A 19,900-nucleotide genomic window follows, 5' to 3' on the forward strand; every position below is an offset into this window, starting at 1 on the left:
GAAGCAGATGTTCCTGAGAACAAAAAAATTGCTATAGATATTTTCCACATGAAACCTAGTGTTTGCATATCCAAAGTTTTACATAACGTATACACCGAAGCATTATTAACAAACGGTTGATTCGTAACTGCAATATCCGCCTATTTGCTGAGAGGTAATCCATCCATAACTTCACATTTCGGCAAAAGTTTTTCTATTTACGTAAAAATTAACCTTAGTATTAATCATAATAATTCGAAGTTTATTCCACACGTTGCTATAGTTACATTGTGCAGTATATTAGATAACATTGGGGATTTTTAGCAAAACTAGTGGGGGCCTGGCACGGCCAAGCGCGTAAGGCGTGCGACTCGTAATCCGAGGGTCGCGGGTTCGCGCCCGCGTCGCCCTAAACATGCTCGCCCTCCCAGCCGTGGGGGTGTATAATGTGACGGTCAATCCCACTAAAAAGAGTTGGTAAAAGAGTAGTCCAAGAGTTGGCGGTGGGTGGTGATGACTAGCTGCCTTCCCTCTAGTCTTACACTACTAAATTAGGGACGGCTAGCACAGATAGCCCTCGAGTAGCTTTGTGCGAAATTCCAAAACAGACAGGCAAAACTAGCGCCACCTGCCCAAGCCTAAATCAGTGAAGATAATGGGATAACACTTGAACTGCGTGGCCATGTACAGTACATTCAGGTAGAGAGTTATATTACTGATCCTTACAGTAATAAGCCCAGCGAAGTAATATTTGCTTCTACTTGAGTCAAAGAGTCGTAGTCGTTAAGGTTTGTAATGGAGACTGAACAACAGAAATAAAAGAAAACATATAATGAAACAGTCATGTGAACACTCGGAGTCCAATAAAAACCAGTAACCGTGACTGTTAAATCCGGAACATGCAACGACTCTAGTCGTTCTTTTTTTTTGCTGTTATGCAGGTCTAGTTCTCAACGATTTCATCCGACGGTTTGATCCTGTGTTCTATAATCTCAACGACTTTCAAGAACAACATCGTCGAAGTAAACGTTCACCAAAAACGGAAATCCATCTGGACTTTACTGTTAATAACAGGTGAGTTAATGTAATACTATCCAAAGGATGTGTATCTAATGGTAATGTTATAATACCAAAAGGACTTATATCTAGTGTTATATTTGGTAATGTAATACTACCAGAAGGATGTGTATTTAATGGTATATTTGGTAATGTAATACTACCAGAAGGATGTGTATTTAATGGTATATTTGGTAATGTAATACCACCAAAATGACGTATATTTAGTGGTATATTTGGTAATATAATACTAGCAAAAGAATGTATATTTAATGGCATGTTTGGAAACAATATTCTCAAACAGATGCGAATTGAATTAGATGTTTGGTGATGTATTATCTTCTTAAAGGATCTGATATTCAATAGTCTTATTTGACTTATACACATATGCCCATTTACATAGCTTTATCTTCACTTAGGTGTATGTTTGAAGATATATTTTTACTTTGGTCAAATAATTGTAAGGCCTACAAAGACCAGTAATCCAAAGAGAAGACGAGATTTATAGAAAGGTGCCATCACTCTCACTAGAGGGCGTAGTTCATAAACTTTATCTGTTCTACTCTACTGCAGGCCTTGATAAACCACATGATATAACAAGACGTGCATATAGTGTACTGAATGTTATAGGCAGAGCATGAACTAAAAAAAACTGATAACTATATAGATCATAACATTCGTGTACGTTATAAAAACGTTGACCCTAAATGTTGCTCGGAGCAAAATGTTTGAGATTCAATCTATACAACTCATTTTCGATCATATTAGTTGTTGAAGAAGGAAGATGCGAAGAAGATGATTGATTGACAAACAGATGAAACATTTTAATGTTCGTGATGATGAGAAACCCACTTGAAGTAAAAACGTTTTCTCAAGACGACTGGTATGGGTATTAAAACTTTAATTAAAATAAAGAACAGAAGAACGTTTCGACTTTCTTAGGTCATTTTCAGATTAACCAGCCGTCTTGAGATACATTTTAATGTTTGATAAACAACTTACAGTCTTTACTGTTTCTATCAGAGCCTTGCTTTGTGTGTGTTTTTTTTTATTTTACTGTGTGGGTCGTGAATGTTCCAGGAGAAACAGATTTATTCTTATTCAATATATTCTCATAAGATACCGGAGGAAAGGTTTTAAAACATAGGGACATTTGTAACGTGTTTCGTTTTCCGAGGTGGATGGATGTAGACATTTATAAGTCTATAAACTGTTAAGTGGCATGTATAATGACTTGTAACCTACTCGTTTTATTAATACCAGTTTATCGAAACTTTTGTGAAAGTGACAAAAAGTTACCTTTATCGGATTAGATGGACAGCCTATAAGAACTACTCAAACAGCTTTGATATACGTAACTCGGAAACCTTGAACTCTTTATGTTTTTAATTTTTAAGAAAGCAAACATCGTAGAGAAGTGATACGAACGTTTAGCCTTCATGTGTAATCCTAAGATAAATAAAGCGTTCTACTGCTTACTAAGCGCTATTTAGAACAAAACGTAATTGCAATAAATCATATTAACGTAACGCATGCAAGCAGGTGATTATCCTTTTCTGTCTTAAAAGTCGCTAATTTTGAAACTTTTCTTAGTAAGCAACAACAACCGCTGTCTGTTCGACTATCGTGAATTTTGACAATGGCCCTGCAGCTTACCTTTCGTTATAAAAGGCTCAGTTGTAAGGCTGTCATTTCCAAAACATACTACCTCGTCTTGCATGCTTTCCATAATCTATCTAGTGTATGAGGACGACAGTTTCCTATTGTCCATTTCGAAACCTTAATCTAACAAAAATGTGTAAGCGATGTGTCTGGAGACTTGATCAGTATGTATATCATGGGATGTAATAAACACTCGTTTCATTCTCCTAACTGCTTGAGATATGTTGAGCAGATGTGTCGTAGAAGCATTTAGTGTACATGTGACTTGTACATCGATTTTCGAGATGGAGTTCTTTCTCGATAGGCCCGGCATGGCCACGTGGTTAAGACACTTAACTCTTAATCCGATAGTCGCGGGTTCGAATCTCCGTCACACCAAACATGCTCGCCCTTTCAGCCGTGGGGGTGTTATAATGTGACAGCCAATCTTACTATTCGTTGGTAAAAGGGTAGCCCAACAGCTAGCGGTGGGTGGTGATGACTAGTTGCCTTTTCTCTAGTCTTACACTGCTAAATTAGGGACGACTAGCGCAGATAGTCCTAGAGTGGCTTTGCTCGAAATTCAAAACCAAAACAAATCCTGTGTTTGTAGTTTCTCGCCTGTTACAAGAAGCCGTTAAGTACAAAGTGTCTTAGAAATCATAAATCTGTGAACTGAACACATCTTTATGTTTTGAGTGTATTAATATTTTACTCCTGAAACAGCTGTTAGAAACCGTTGCTAAAAGCGATCAATTTTCGGTGGCATCACACAACCTACGCAACGTTAAACAATATTGAAATATTGTCATGATACTTGTCGTTTTACCGTGAGTTTATTACATCTGTAGTTTTCATGTGACTTACTGATTTGATTTTATTACGAGTGTAGTTTTCATGTGACTTACCGATTTTAATTTATTACAGCTGTAGTTTTCATGTGACTTACCGATTTGATTTTATCACAGCTGTAGTTTTCATGTGACTTACCGATTTTATTTTATTACATCTGTAGTTTTCATGTGACTTACCGATTTGATTTTATCACAGCTGTAGTTTTCATGTGACTTACCGATTTTATTTTATTACGAGCTGTAGTTTTCATGTGACTTACCGATTTGATTTTATCACAGCTGTAGTTTTCATGTGACTTACCGATTTGATTTTATTACAGCTGTAGTTTTCATGTGACTTACCGATTTGAAATTATTACGAGTGTAGTTTACATGTGACTTATCGATTTGATTTTATCACAGTTGTAGTTTCATGTGACTTACCGATTTGCATATTAAAATTTTAATTATTATAATGTACTCAACCATCTGTAATTCACTTTCAAATGACAAACGAACGAACTTATTGTAACCCTAAAGGATATAACCATTCTCTTACTGCTATTAGCATCTAATACGAATGGTTAGAGATTAGAAACTAACTTATACAGTTAGTCCTAATAAAAATAAATATAATTTATCAGGCTTATTAATGAATATGAGAAGTCACGTGGGGTAATGCAATTGCATGGATTACAAACCTCTGATTGGAAGACCACCAACAGTTAACTCAAATGAAATATAAAAGCACACGTGCACTTTCAGATTAAACAATTATGATGACGTCATATAACAGCCAGTTTAATCACTGAAAGTAATGTTGCATCTAAAATGTGTTTATTTCACATTACAAACAGACTCCCTAGAGCAGTATGTGGATTAAAGCCCATGAATACTAGGACTGTACGCTTCTAATTCAGTGACGTCAGAAACTATAAACGGTTATTGTCGCATTTACAAATTAAGTATAAACCCCAGATGTTTACTCACTGTTAGTTTGGTAGAATCTGGATGAAATTTAACAAATTCGATTGAAGTTTCAATGCACAACCCCAGATGTTTACTTGTTGTCAGTTTGATAGTTTCTGAATGAAACTTAACAAATTCGATTGAAGTTTCAATGCACAACATGTGCACTTACGTGTATTTCGTTTTGTTTATTTTAAGCATAAAACTACACAATGAGTTCATCTATATTTTTTTCTGCTGTGAGTATCGAAACCCGATATTTAGCGTTATAAGCCTTCAGGCGTACCTCTAACTCATCGGGGAGGATTTTTAGGAAAAAACATGTTTTTTTTTTTGTCATTCTTATTTGTGCCAGCCGGTCAAGCTGTTGAAATCAAAACTAGTTCTTCACAGTCTCTTCGCAGTTTGTGAGCAACGATTAGTTTCAATACATGACGGGCTCGGTATGGCTAGGTAGTTAAGGCGTTCGACTCTCAATCTGAGGGTCGCGGGCTCACATCCCCGTCACACCAAGCATACTCGCCCTATCAGCCGTGAGGGGCGTTATAATGTTACGGTTAATCTCGCTATTCGTTGATAAAAGAGTAGCCCAAGAGTTGGCGGTGGGTGGTGATGACTAGCTACCTTACCTCTAGTCTCATACTGCTAAATTAGGGATGGCTAGCGCAAATAACCCTCTGTAGCTTTGCGCGAAATTCAAACCAAACCCAATACTTTCTTGAAGTTGAATCGATTAATTTTGTCTTTAATTCGTGAGAGTGCTCAACATAGCTGATTCACTTACGCATGGTCTAATACTAAATCATTTCTCTTCAGGAAGTTTGAGATTTTGTGTTTTCTTTTTCTGTCACTTCTTTCTTCTTGTTTTGACACAGACGAACGATTCACTAAGAAGTGCACTGTCATCGACTTGTATTAATTTTAGCACACATGTACAGCTTTCAGCATTTCTGTTTCGGGGACCAGCAAGACAGCTGTTGCATGGTAATGGAACATTGGACAGATTCAGCAATTACTAGTTATCGGTTACCGCAGTCGTCATTATTTTGTTTACCAAATGGCTAAATAACGCATAAACCTATTTGTTTGTTTGTTTTGTTTTTTGTTTTTTGGAATTTCGCGCAAAGCTACTTTAGGTCTATCTGCGCCAGCCGTCCCTAATTTAGCAGTGTAAGATTAGAGGGAAGGCAGCAGGTCATCATCACCCGCCGCCAACTTTTGGGCTACTCTTTTATTAACGAATAGTGGGATTAATCGTCACATTATAACGCCCCTAAGATTACGAGTCGAACGCCTTAACCCACCTGGCTAGGCCGGGCCCGTATAAACCTAGTGGAACAAAGATAAAACGTTTAAGAATGTAATTCGTTGGAGAGTAGCAAGTAAGAAACAATATAATGGTTTCACGGCTTCTCGATAAAGTTTTTTTACAAATATTTGTAACGTAAAACATCTCTAGGAACAAAGAGACAACTACCACTACACTGATATACATATAGAGCCAGAGAGACTATATATATATTATTTTATGAAAATAGATTGATTAATTAAAAATTAAAACATTAAATGTTTCACAGTTTAACCTACAGAGGGAGTTTGAAAGATATATGAAATATTAAGGTTAAAAAACTTGGGACTTTTAATATTTTAAAGTAAATTTTATTCAAAACAGTTTTGTTGTAAAAACTAAAGAGTATCGTGGGTGATACTAAACCGGTATTTTTATATTTGTATTTTATTAGTGATATTAATAAATTATTTTAAATTAACAGTACCAATTAAAGTTTTTTCTTAATATTTTAAAGTTATTTTTATATTGTTTAATTTATATATTATATCCACGTATAATATTTCTGGGATCTACGTTGAGTTTACTAACATTTTTTGAGGATTTAGAATAGCACTATTTACCCACCCAGTAGCACAGCGGTGTGTCTGCGCCCTCACACCACTAGAAACTGGGTTCCGACACCTATGATGGCCAGAACACAGAGAGCCTACTATGTTGCTTTGTGCTTTATTCCAAACAAACAAAGCACCATTTATCGTATTTCACTAATTATTTAATTTAATTATATGTCATATTTGCCATTTTTGTGAGGGTCGCGGGTTCGAATCCCAGTCACACCAAACATGCTCACCCCTTTCTCTTTTCGGGGGCGTCTTTATGTCATGGTCAATCCCAGTTATCGGTGTGAAAAGAGTAGTCCAGTAATTGACTAGCTCTCTTCCCTCTAGTCTTTCGTTACTAAACAGGGAACGGCTAGAGCAGATAGCTCGAATGCAGCTTTGTGTGGAAAGCAAAATAAATTATCACCCACAAAGTTTAAATAGCGCATATAGCCAGTTGTGTGGCTGTGCGCTAAAAACCACCACCAACATGTAGATTTCATTTCAGGCTTGTATACACATTCACCAACATTAGTCCTTAAAATATGTCTGTATATTTGAAATTCTGAATTAACGTATTTTATTGGGTGGTAGGTTTCTTCTGGTTTGTTGCCTTCCATCAGGTCAACAGTTAAAAATTAAAGGCGGTGTCTGATTGGTTTAGTAGTTTTGCCACAGATCAAAATACAGAGTGTCACATCAACGCTTGAAAATATGTGTTGCGACTTTAACGAGCATTATATGCTGTAAAAAATGACTGAAACCAGTAACAGGGGTATAAAGATTAATCAAACATGATTTTCATTAACTTACGAAACAATTTGAGCATCAAACAAAAAGGTATAACTTTGTAAATTGAAAGAATGACCCAATTCTGGCTTCAATAACACGAGCATCAGAAGTCTATGAAAGAGTGAAACGTGATAAGAAAAAAAGTTCAATTGATACGTTAAAGATGTCAAAAGGATTCAATGTGATGTGGAAAAGACCGTGCAATGCAATATATTATGAGTGCTAGGAATTTAGAAGCGACATTAGTCGATATTTTTATGTTTTGTTTGTTTGTTTGTTTTTAATTTCGCACAAAGCTACTCGAGGACTATCTGCGCTAGCCGTCCCTAATTTAACAGTGTAAGACTAGAGGGAAGGCAGTTAGTCATCACCACCCACCGCCAACTCTTGAGCTACTTTTTTACCAACGAATAGTGGGATTTACCGTCACATTATAACGCCTGCACGCTTGAAAAGGCATGTTTGGTGCGACGGGGATGCGAACCCGCGACCCTCGGATTACGAGTCGCACCCCTTAACCCACCTGGCCATGCCGGGCCCTATTTTTATATCCATGAGAAAGATCATATTTTAATATGTATCATATTACATTTACAATTTGGGAGTCGTGGGTTTGAATCCCCGTCACACCACATATGTTCGCCTTTTCAGCCGTGGGGTCGTTATAATGTGACGGTAAATCCCACTATTCGTTGGTAAAAAAGTAGCTCAAGAGTTGGCGGTGGGTGGTGATGACTAGCTGCCTTCCCTCTAGTCTTACATTGCAAAATTAGGAACGGCTAGCGCAGATAGCTCTCGTGTAGCTATGCGCGCAATTCAAAAACAAACCATTTATAATTTTCGCTTACACGTACAGTGCTATTTCTTATATGACGAATAACATTGCATTCTGTCTCTTTTCATTATTAACTTGATTTATATAGAAATTATGATACTTCATATCTTCGCAAAAACAATATCTTGGTGCGTGAAATATATAATGGCATTTTGCATACCAGTATCTCAACTAAAGTTGTTTTTTTTTTCCGAGACGTTAAAACCGAATTAAACATATTTTAATATTCTGTATTTTTCACGCAAATTTTCAATCCAGTTAGCTGTAAAAACATTTTGAGATTTAAAATATGCTTAAATTGATACTGAAAATTACTTTATGGTTGTATTCCGAAGTGGTACCCATGGTCAACTAATAAACAACTTTTGTAAAACGTATACGTTATAATATGTGTTGTTTTTTTAACTTTTCGCGCAAAGCTACACGAGGGCTGTCTGCGCTAGTCTTAACCAATTTAGCAGTGTAACACGAGAGGGAAGGCAGCTATTTATCACCACCAACTCCAACTCTTGGGCTACTATTTTACTATCGAATGGTGTGATTGACCGTAACTTTATAAAGCAACCACGGCTTGAAAGGCAAGCGTTTCTGGCGACGGAGATTCGAACCCGCGACCCTCAGATTACGAATTGCGCACCTCAACCAATATGAATTATTAACCTTCCTTTAAAAATAACATATCTAGTGAATTTAACGCAACTGTAACTTTTATATTCAATTTATTGTAGGTTTACAAACACACACACATACATACACATATCTATAAATCTTTTTAGAAATTTATCTGACTTTTTAGTTATTCGAATTTGGTAAAATAAATTCTCAAAGATACAAAATAATATTGTTAACTTTCAAGTTATATATATATATGTATGTGCCCTGCTTGGTCACTTTATTGTAGGGCTTCCAACTAATATCACCTTTTGTCGATTTAGGAGTCTTTTCTCTAAGTGTAATCGACTCCAACAGACCTTAATATGGTTTCATGCTTGACAATTGTCGATTTTCCAAGTATGTGGTAGAGCAGTTTGTCTAGAGGTGTCTACAGATGATTATCATAGCTAATGCAATGTGTAATCTCACTCCAAGGAAACAAAGTCGGATTACAATCCTGCTGTCAGAAAGACTGGGAAGTCATCTTCCTGTTATTCAAACCGATCTAAGACTATGTAATTGTTGTTCCGTTATCGTTTTTCAAAGAGCTGTGGTCCACCAGGATGGAAATTAACTTTACTAGATGCACATGACCATTACCAACTCGGCTTTCTGAGATAATAAAATAACTCAAATAGGCCCGACCTGGCCAGGTGCTCAGAGCGCTCGTAATTTGAGGATCGTAGTTTCGATTCCCCGTCACAAAAAATGATCGCCATTTTAGCCGTGTGGGCGTTATAACGTCAGTAAATCCCACTATTCGTTGGTAAAAGGCTCGCTCAAGAGTTGGCGGTGGATGATGATGATTAGCTGCCTTCCCTCTAGTATTACACTGCTAAATTAGGGACGGATAGCGCAGATAGCCCTCGTGTAGTTTTGCGCGAAATTAAATAAAAAAACATAAAACAACAGCAAAGGGACCCAAATACCACCATTAGATGTACTCTATTATTTACAACGCTACACCACCTGCAGCTGCCCTCTACTGTCATAACAACAAAAGTAGACTTAATGCATCACGTGACTTTCTTCATATTTTCTTTCAGTCATTACTGCAGAAAAGAAGATAAAACGTCACTCATTACGCACTTCCGGTCATTCAGTGTTCACAATTTATGGACTGAGCTGGTATTTTTCATGATATTATTGGAAATATTAAAACCCTGACCACCAGTCTCAAAAGAATCAGTCCACCAGATCACAGTCTGTTGGACTGCTTCCGAAATTTCTTATTTGACCCCCAGCCTGTGATATGCCTATTCATGTGGAAAGAAATTGAAGGGCGATTGAGGTGAGTTACCAACGTATTCCAATAGCCACCACTGAAATTTATTATTATTTTTTTATTTGCCTTTTTATTCAGATAAATCACTTTCAGCTCGTTGTTTTTTAGACAACTAATATGTGTCAGGGGTTTGAGTCAGGTTCCAAAGTCTGACATAAAAATCTGGAATCACTGCTCCAGCTGGACCTGGTGTCAGTTGTTGACAAGTACATTTTTTTTTCAGTGATGGGCGTATTTTTTCTTCGATTGCAACTGTTCATATACGCTTTTTTTTAAGTATTTTTTCAGAAAAATTACCTTTGCTAATGATAGCCTTGCAAAATGGAGATCAATGTCATGAATCTTTAAAAGTCATTGTTTACAGATTAACCTCGATATGACTTTATTTCTGCATTTATAAGACTTTTCTGACATGTCACGTGTCAGACGAAGGTTTCTACAAATGTGTTTTGTGTGTGTGTTGATTCTAATAAAGTGGTTACAAACTATTCAATTCAGACGAGTGGATTCATTGTTTTCAGGGTTGTCCGATGTTATTGTTAAGATGTGAAAGTGTAAAAATCGGATCATGCATTGAAACCTCTAGGGAGTCAGACCCTATTAAGTGTCAGAGGTACGGTTTCTTCTCTGTTATCGAACACTAGTTTTCTGTCCAATATCGATGTTTTATTTGTTTGTTTTTTGAATTTCGCGCAAAGCTACACGAGGAATATCTGCGCTTGCCGTCCCTAATTTAGCAGTGTAAGAATAGAGCGAAGACAGCTGGTCATCACCACCCACCGCCAAAACTTGGGCTTTTCTTTTACCGGCGAATAATGGGATTGATTCTCACTTTACAACGCCCCCACACCTAAAAGGGCGAGTATGTTTGGTGTGACGGGGATTCGAACCCGCGACCCTCAGACTGCGAGTCGAACGCCTTAACCACTTGACCATGCCGATGTTTTATACACCATTTCATATAGCTAGCCACAGGTGCAACATAAGCTTACTTTTAAAATACAAAACTGACTAATAACTACATTTCAACGAACAACAGATATTCTATGCTGAAGTTTTTTGTGATTTTTCTTTACGCATGTAGAAGTTAAAAAACTTGAGTATATTGGTTTCACCGTCAGGAGGTTTCAGGTTTATTTATTTGCTGGTTCTTGAACTTAAGCACAGAGCCACACAGTAGGCTATCACAGGTATTGAAACTTTATTTTTAGGGTTAAACGCTCTTAGACTTACAGCTGAGCAACCATGAGTTCGAGTTCGAGTTTGACTGTGTGGGTATTTGGGTATTGATGTTGTTAAATACCCAGGAGGGTCAGGTACATTTGACCTCTTCCTCCCTCCCGAACGATTATAGCGTCTGTCTTTAGGGTTTTTTTTTTTTTTTTTAAAGCTTTGGGCCAGAGTAAAAGTATAACATCATACTCAGGTCCATTTCAGGGCTCAGTCCATGCACGGACGAACAAGGAGTTTTTTTTTTTTTTTTTCCATTTAATTTTTTTTTTTTTTTATTTTCATATATATATATTTTTTTTTTGTATTTTTTCTCCTTTTTCTCGATTGAGAGAATGCTACTACTACTTGTAGTAACACAAACACTCACACAGAAAAGAAAGTAATAATAATTATTATTATTCAATACTTGAATAATAATTCAAAAAGAGAAGAAAATAAAAATAATAATAATGATTAAAAAAAGAAAATAATAATTATAAAAATAAAAAGAAACAAGGACTAAGTGTCTAGTGCATAGTGGCCAGCTTGTGTTACATTTCTTAAATATATGTTAAAAGGGGAGAGGTATTTAGTACCATTTACATCATGTACGTGATATCTGTCGAGATCACACATTAAGTCATTTTTGTGCCAATTCTTATTGAAATATTTTAGAGAATTATGCAAGAGTCTTTGAGCTATTGTATATATGCTTCAGATTGTTTGTTTGTTTTGAATTTCGCGCCAGCTACTCGAGAGCTCTCTGCGCTAGCCGTTCCTAATTTAGCAGTGTAAGACTAGAGGAAAGGGAACTAGTCATCACCACCCACCGCCAACACTTGGGCTACTCTTTTACCAACGAATAGTGGGATTGATCGTCACTTATAACGACCCCACGGCTGAAAGGGCTAGCATGTTTGGTGCGATCGGGATTCGAACCCGCGACCCTCTACGTGTCGAACGCCTTAACACATTTGGCCATGCTGGGCCTGCCAAGCTTCAGAAAAGATACAAAGAGCATTAGAGGGTACAAACGCACTATCTTAATGGCAGTGAAATTCAGCCGCTCTAACAATAGTTTAAAGTGATTTTACAAGCCAGCAATGAAAGTGAGGTACATTGGAAACCATTGTCATTACTGGTGAGAAAAAACGGAAGAAATAAGAGGCAACATGCTTTACTCTTGAAATTCTTCAAAGTTAAAACCTTTAAGGTTTTTTAACTGGGGTAAAAAATGAATTTGGATTGGATGCTGTCGTTGCTTGAAAAAATTTGTTTGTATGTGTTTGTTTTTACGTTTCTTATCCCTAACACATTGTTATAGGCAACTTTGAAGATTCTAATAAGTTATATTTTAAAGACAAAAATAACTTTTGATATGAACAGTATTTGTGTCTTGTGAATAAAAACGAGTATCCGATCTGTTTTAAATTAGGACTTAAAACTTCGTTCCTCGATTTTAATATGAATTCTTACGTTTGTATTAATCTGATCCAAGTTTCGTCTCTTCATATTACAAGTAAACCTTATTTAACACTCAATTCGTAATACCTCCATCAGGAATTACGATTAGCTTCTGTATCCGTGATTAAGTTTATCTCTCGTTGCCATACGGACTTATCATTGCGTTCTTATCCGCTAGATGATTTTGGTTTGATTTCCACAGCTGAGTTACTTTGAGCCAACTTTAGTTACGATTTCTGTGAAGATATAGCTCACTGTAGTTAAACACAGAAACTACATCAGAACTCGTAAGTAACCGTTTCAGCGTGAGTTCTCTTCATTGGAATGGTACAACTCATATCATTTATTACGTGTCAAAGATAATTACACGACAATCGTTTTAGGACTGATGTGTCTTCTGAGTGAATACAGGACGATGTCTGCGCCACGACTTGAACGTACGTATACAAACGTATAAATGGAACAATACTCTTAAGTCGAAATGGAGTACAGTTGTTTATGACGTAAAAATGTATCTGAATTCATGCTACTCTTGTAGGTAATAATAGGCTTAATACATTAATGGTGGAGATATCATGTACCACTATCTTATGCTGACTTACGTTTTCATTACCAGACGAAAAGGGACAAAAGTACTTCTTGACAATGACGTTGAGGTACTGTGTAAGTAACACAGCCGTTGTTATTTTAGTGTTAACTGACGCGCAACTAGCATGTGCAAAGAACATTTTGCATTTTTATTATATGCTTGCACGAAAGTATAATTTTCAAGTATTTATATAACCATTTTTTTCATTTAGTCTCTGATGACTCAGTTGTAAATGTCCGGAGTTAGATCCCTGTGACTGATATGTTACAGATAACGCTACACAGAGGCACGACGGTATACCTGTGGACTCACACTACTAGAAACCGGGTTTCGATACCCGTGGTGGGCAGAGCACAGATTGTGTAGCTTTGTGCTTAATTCAAAACAATCAATCAGTGAATTACAGATAGTCCATTAAAGGCCTTATGCATAACAAACAAACATTTTCATAACAAACAAAAGTTTTCAGTTTCTAATTTACCGGCATTAATCTAAAACTTTTAGGCGTGTATAAAACGTCCTCTTAATTTGCTGATATACTGGCATTGTTTTCTAATGGCCGAGTTTTATACCTGGACGTGTCCCAGTCAATGAAGATTAAGTGTTTGTTCTGCACTCACTACAGAGATAGAACCCTGAATCTCAGAGCTTTGAGTTTACCATGGAGCCACCACTGGATGCAGGTTAAAGAACAGTAGTGATTAAACTTTTAACTGGAATGCCTCGACCATTATTTCTCACAAGCTTTATTATATAGACACAAATGTCTAAGAAATACGTATCGATAAATATGCAAAAGAAACCGAAATGACAAAGTTTCAAAATATCATTGATAAAATAAAACACACGTAGCGTTTGTAGCGCCATCAAGCGGAAAGTACCGGAAATAAATAACTTTACATGTATAAAAACTGAAAAGTAATGTTTTATTGCCGTACAAAGAATCAAAGTCTTTGTTTGTTTTTCGAATTTTGCACAAAGCTACACGAGGACTATCTGCACTAGCCGTCCCTAATTTTGCAGTGTAAGATTAGAGAGAAGGCAAATAGTCATCACCACCCACTGCCAACTCTTGGGCTACTCTTTTATCAACGAATAGTGGGATTGACCGTAACATTATAGCGACCTCACGGCTGAAAGGGCGAGCATGTTTGGTGTGACGGGGATTCGAACCTGCGGCCCTCAGATTACGAGTCGAGAATCTTAACCACGCGGGGACAACACAATGTGCCTTATAACCACTTTTACCAAATTCATACATTTTACATACATGAGATCTGTGCTAGCCAGTAAGGCTTGTAATACCATTTGTGTCTAGGTTTATTAATGAATTTAATTCAGTTACTTATATTACTGAACGTATTACCTCCACCAAAAGAGTTCGTTCTTCTCAGGTGATCATTAATTCAGAAAAATGACGTTAGTTGAACCTTATCAGAGAATGTGGTATCCAAGTACGTTCTGCCTGTTTTATTGATGTTTTTCATGTCAGTGACTATATTTTAACGTCTAAAATTTATCATTTTTTAGAGAACGCGGTCTTACGTTTCTATAATTGTTCTAATTCAATGCGCAGTAGTGATGAAGAGAAAAACATATAAATCTTATATATTTGAACCACCTGTTATTCTTTCTAGGAAAGTTTAGGTGTCTTATAAATTTATCATAGACCGCACACAAATGATAAAATGAAATAATACACCGAAACTTATTTATTTAGAATAAAACAAGAATGATTTGCTAAAAATGTTAAAAACATTAGTTTTTTAAAGAACATATTAATAATTAATAAAAATAAAATGAATTGCCTTAAAGTACATACTATTACCCATCACACCAAACATGCTCACCCTTTCAGCCGTGGGTCCGTTATAAAGTGATGATCAATCCCACTATTTGTTGGAAAAGAGTAGCCTCAGAGTTTGCAGTGGCTGGTGATGACTAGCTGCCTTCCCGCTGGTCTTACATTGCTAAATTAGGAACGGCTAGCGCAGATAGCCTCGTATAGCTTTGCGCGAAATTTAAAACAAACCAAAGCCCGACATGGTCAGGTGGTTAAGGCATTCGACTCTTAATCCGAGGATCGCGCGTTCGAATCCCCGTTCCACCAAGCATGCTCGCCCTTTCAGCCGTGGGGGCGTTATAATGTCACGGTCAATCCCACTATTTGTTGGTAAAAGAGTAGCCCAAGGGTTGGCGGTGGGTGGTGATGACTAGCTACCTTCCCTCTAGTATTACACTGCTAAATTAGGGACGGCTAGCGCAGATAGCTTTCGGCGAAATTCAAAACAAACAAAGTATATACTCGCGTTGTCCTCCAGTACATACTTTAAAAATAATGCATCGTAAATTTTATATCTCTATCTGAAGTTGAAACAATGTTCCTAAATAAACAATGAATACTTACGTGTGGTTCAGGACACCAAGTACTGACAGAGGTGTTTGGCTCAGTCACAAAAACGAAGATTTTAATAGTATATTTGTTTTTTAATTTCGAGCAAAGATACACGAAGGCTATCTGTGCTAGCCGTCCCTAATTTAGCAGTGTAAGACTAGAGGGAAAGCATCTAGTCATCACCACCCACTGCCAACTCTTGTGCTACTCTTTTACCAACGTATAGTGGGATTGACCGTCACATTATAACGCCCCCACGGCTGAGAGAGCGAGCATGTTTGGTGCGACCGGGATTCGAACACGCTATCCTCGAATTACGAGTCGAGTGCCTTAACCATCTGGCCGTACCGAGCCCGGCCAGTTTAATAATATTTTGAGCACTATGTACATCACGTGGTGGCTGCTGTCAAGGTTTCTGCAGATTAAAAACAAATTTGTTTCTTCAAGATTAACATGAAATTTAGTACAAATATACCAAATTTTTGCACTGTACGTATATTCGGCATCCTATGATGGAATTATATAAAATTAAGTTTTTATCTGTTTTCAGTTAAAAGAATTATGATGTCAAAAATATAACAAAACCCATCAAAACCAAGTCAAGAACATAATAACATAATAAAATCGATACCTGTGGTGGCCAGAGCACAGATAACACATTGTGTAGCTTTTTGTGTTAACACATTGTGTAGCTTTGTGTGTAATTTCAAACAAGCAAACAACTCAAATACTGATACCTTCTGTGTTGAAACGTTTTAAAAGTAGAGGGTGGTTTCCACCATTATCCGTATTTTTAGAATTATCTGATGAAACACTGGAACCTTTAGTCAGTAATTCTGTCATTAGTCTAAGATCCGGATAGAAACCTCCAGCACAGTAGACTTTCTGAGGTCCTGTATTATTTTACTTCAGATATTCACTCTTGCGTGTTTTCTTATAACAAATCCGTGCTGGGCTATCTGCTGTGTCCACCGAGAGAAATCGAACCTCTAATTTTAGCATTTAAATCCGAAGACTTACCGCGGATCTCTTGTAGGCGAGAGCATTCTTTGTACCATGGTGTGCTAAAAGCTGTTTCTATCGTTTTAACAAAACTTTGAAGTAATAAAATCTCCCATTTTGGAAAAAATGAACACCAAATGCCCTTTGGGGAACTGTTCCCACAACAAGTAAGCACCCATACAGTTTCTGTAATATCAGAAATCATTGGTAATGGTTTATATACTATGGAGCATTAAGAACATCTTCTCGCCAATTACTTACTTATAATTTTGGCACACATAAATTTATTAATCTTCGTTATAAATGAAAATGAGAATGCAATCTCTCTTTTTGTCTCTTTACTTCCGATTGATAAAGAAAGATTTGGAATTTCTGTAGTGAATCTAAGCTTCATCTGATAACCAAGTGCTGAGGGATCATTCAGTACTGTATTGCGTGTGCTTTCCAACCTTGTATTACTTCCAAATACGTTTTTCTGTGTTTTTTATCATTGGTACATTCAGTCCTGCATCTTTCGTGGAAAACTGACTTCTTTGTTAAGAGATACTCCATAATTCGTCATCTTAGTTCTCAAATTCGAACAACAGTGTTGGGTAGCTTACGTTCGTTGCCCAATGAAGAGGACCTCTGTCGGCATCTTTTTCAGACGCATCGAATAATCTATTTTCCAATGAAACAGCACAATTCATGTTGGATAAAATAGGCCAGTGCTCGTCTCATTGTAGACAAAATAATTTGATCTTGATGTAGATCTGAGAAAGTCATATGGTATGTAAATCTCTTCCTCCCTGAAGATAATCATTTGATTTTGACCGGGATCTATATCTTTTTTTGGGATTTGGGAAGGTCAGGTGTTATTCCCTAGATGGAATCAGAACGTGGATCTCACTGTGTTTAAACTATACTCATTTGATAATCCATAGTGCGGACTAATACCAAACTCGATGGGCTGATCACATCTCTTGATGATGTAAGTTTCTATCACAACCCAAGAGAGTGAACACGCGAAAAACGAATCCAGATATTTCCCCGTTTTAAAAACATTCAGTGTTTCTACACGAGCGCATTTCATGATTGAAAACTAGAAATAATCGTGCAGTGCATTTTGCCTGTGAGTGTTTGCGTGGGTGACTATTTTCAAGCCGTTGTCTTTTCTATTTCTGTGCGACTCAGGTCCTTTACCTGCAAGTAACAGTAACAAATGTTTGACAGAAGCTTTTAAAATTCAGCCCAGTTTATGATGCTGGCTCCTAACCCTAACAGGCCTGGCATGATCAGATGGTTAGGGCGCCCAATTCGTAATCTGAGAGTCGCAGGTTCGAATCTCCGTCACACCAAATATGTTCTCCCTTTCAGCCGTGGGGGCATTATATGTAACGGTCAATCCCACTATTCGTTGGTAAAAGAGTAACGCAAGAGCTGGCGGTGGGTGGTGATAACTAGCTGCCCTCCCTCTCGTCTTACACTACTAAATTAAGGACGACTAGCGCAGATAGCCTTCGTGTACCTTTGCGCGAAAATTCAAAACAAACGAATATCCTAACAAGAAGCAAGAATGCTATCTGCGCTAGTCGTTCTCACTAACGTTCAGATTATACTTAAGTGATTGCCTGATCACGAAGCTAAACCTGAAATACGCTTGTTCAGTCTGTAACAAACATTAGAGGTTTTTTTTTAAAAATCGGAACTCATGTGTCTTTGAATTGAGTTTTGACTTCCACACACACTGAGCTAGTTCAATAGAATAAAAAACGCATTGGTGCTGACCGAGTACGAGAAACATTTTTTTTTGTATGAAGGAAATGCATTTAACTAATGTAGACCCAGGAATCCTTGTTAGTATGAATAAGAGAACAAACGAAGTTTTAATTTTAGCGTTTCACAGTTGCTTAAGAGGTTGTTTTGTTTGTTTTTCACAAGTGGAACACAGAGCTACACAATTGTCTATCTGTGCTCTTTCCATCAAGGGATATCGAAACCCGGTTTCTAGCTTTTTATGTCAGCAAAGATGTTACTGTACCATTGGGGGGGTTAAGATATTGTATTATTGTTTTTTGATTGTTTATTCTGTTCTTAAACACAAAGCTAGGCATGGGCTATTTGTGCTATGTCCACCACGAATATCAAAACTCGATATTTAACGTTACAATCCCCCAGAGTTACTACGGAGCCATAGAAGATCGACTGTAACGTATCTACATACATAATTAATTTTTGATGTAAAATTTATGTATATATATATATCAAAAAATAAAGAACATTTATAGGCTTAAACTATAAATCACGCGACAGATAAGGACGATATTTCTTCTAAACTTCTTACTTTAATGAATGGCTTACATAAAGTGAAATTACCGTTATTAAAAAATCAAGTTACCGGTGATAACAAGCCAATCTTTTATTGGTAGGGCCCGGCATGGCCAAGCGTGTTAAGGCGTACGACTCGTAATCTGAGGGTCGCGGGTTCGCATCCCCGTCGCGCCAAACATGCTCGCCCTTTCAGCCGTGGGGGCGTTATAATGTGACGGTAAATCCCACTATTTGTTAGTAAAATAGTAGCTCAAGTGGGCAATGATGACTAGCTGCCTTCCCTCTAGTCTAACACTGCTAAATTAGGGACGAATAGCGCAGATAGCCCTCCAGTATCTTTGCGCGAAATTATAAAATATGTAAAAGAAACGTGACGATTCCTTTCTGGAAGATCAGGACCAAATACATTTTGGTACGTAGTCTTGAGAACAAAAAGTAACACAAAATCCAAATCCATTGTTTGTGTGTTTTTAAATTAAGATATTGAACCTTCCGATAAAATTTCAAGTATAAATCCCGATATTTAGAGATGTTTTAAGTCTGATGGGAAGATTTATTAATGCTTTTTAATCTAATATTACTTCGAAAAGTATATAAATCTTGTCAACATGCATTTAGAATAATTGAATCCCACAAGGAGACAGAAAAAGGCTTATGGCAATAAATGCATGTCTATTTTCTTTTTTAAAAAACACAACGAAAAGCGCAGACTTATACAGTATAAATGCCTTCTAGTTTGGTAACCAAAGTAGTACATAAAATACGAATGGTTTTCGGAAAACACTGAAAAATTATTGTAAATCATCATTTTAATGTTTATGCCTGACATCATTAATATGACGTTAATTTATAATATGAACACGTGCTTTAAAAAGCGGCTTTTCTTTGTAGTATCTGTCGAGAAATATGCAGAATATTTCAGTCTCCAATACCTAAGGATTTTGCTCAATTTTATGACAGCGTCAAATAGATTTAATTACAATTCAATAAATCG

The 19,900-nt window shown here is 36.9% G+C and overlaps 1 protein-coding gene across 1 annotated transcript in view; it reads left to right on the forward strand.

The window, feature by feature from the left end:
- The window catches only part of LOC143231877 (disintegrin and metalloproteinase domain-containing protein 10-like), a 155,313-nt gene that overhangs the window by 80,766 nt on the left and 54,647 nt on the right, over nucleotides 1-19,900 (forward strand). Inside the window, exon 2 of the mRNA XM_076466649.1 lies at nucleotides 921-1,053. Coding sequence (XP_076322764.1) covers nucleotides 921-1,053 — 133 coding nt within the window. The remainder of the gene's footprint in view (nucleotides 1-920; nucleotides 1,054-19,900) is intronic.

This window comes from Tachypleus tridentatus, chromosome 11 (genome assembly GCF_004210375.1).
Source record: "Tachypleus tridentatus isolate NWPU-2018 chromosome 11, ASM421037v1, whole genome shotgun sequence".
NCBI lineage: Eukaryota > Metazoa > Arthropoda > Merostomata > Xiphosura > Limulidae > Tachypleus > Tachypleus tridentatus.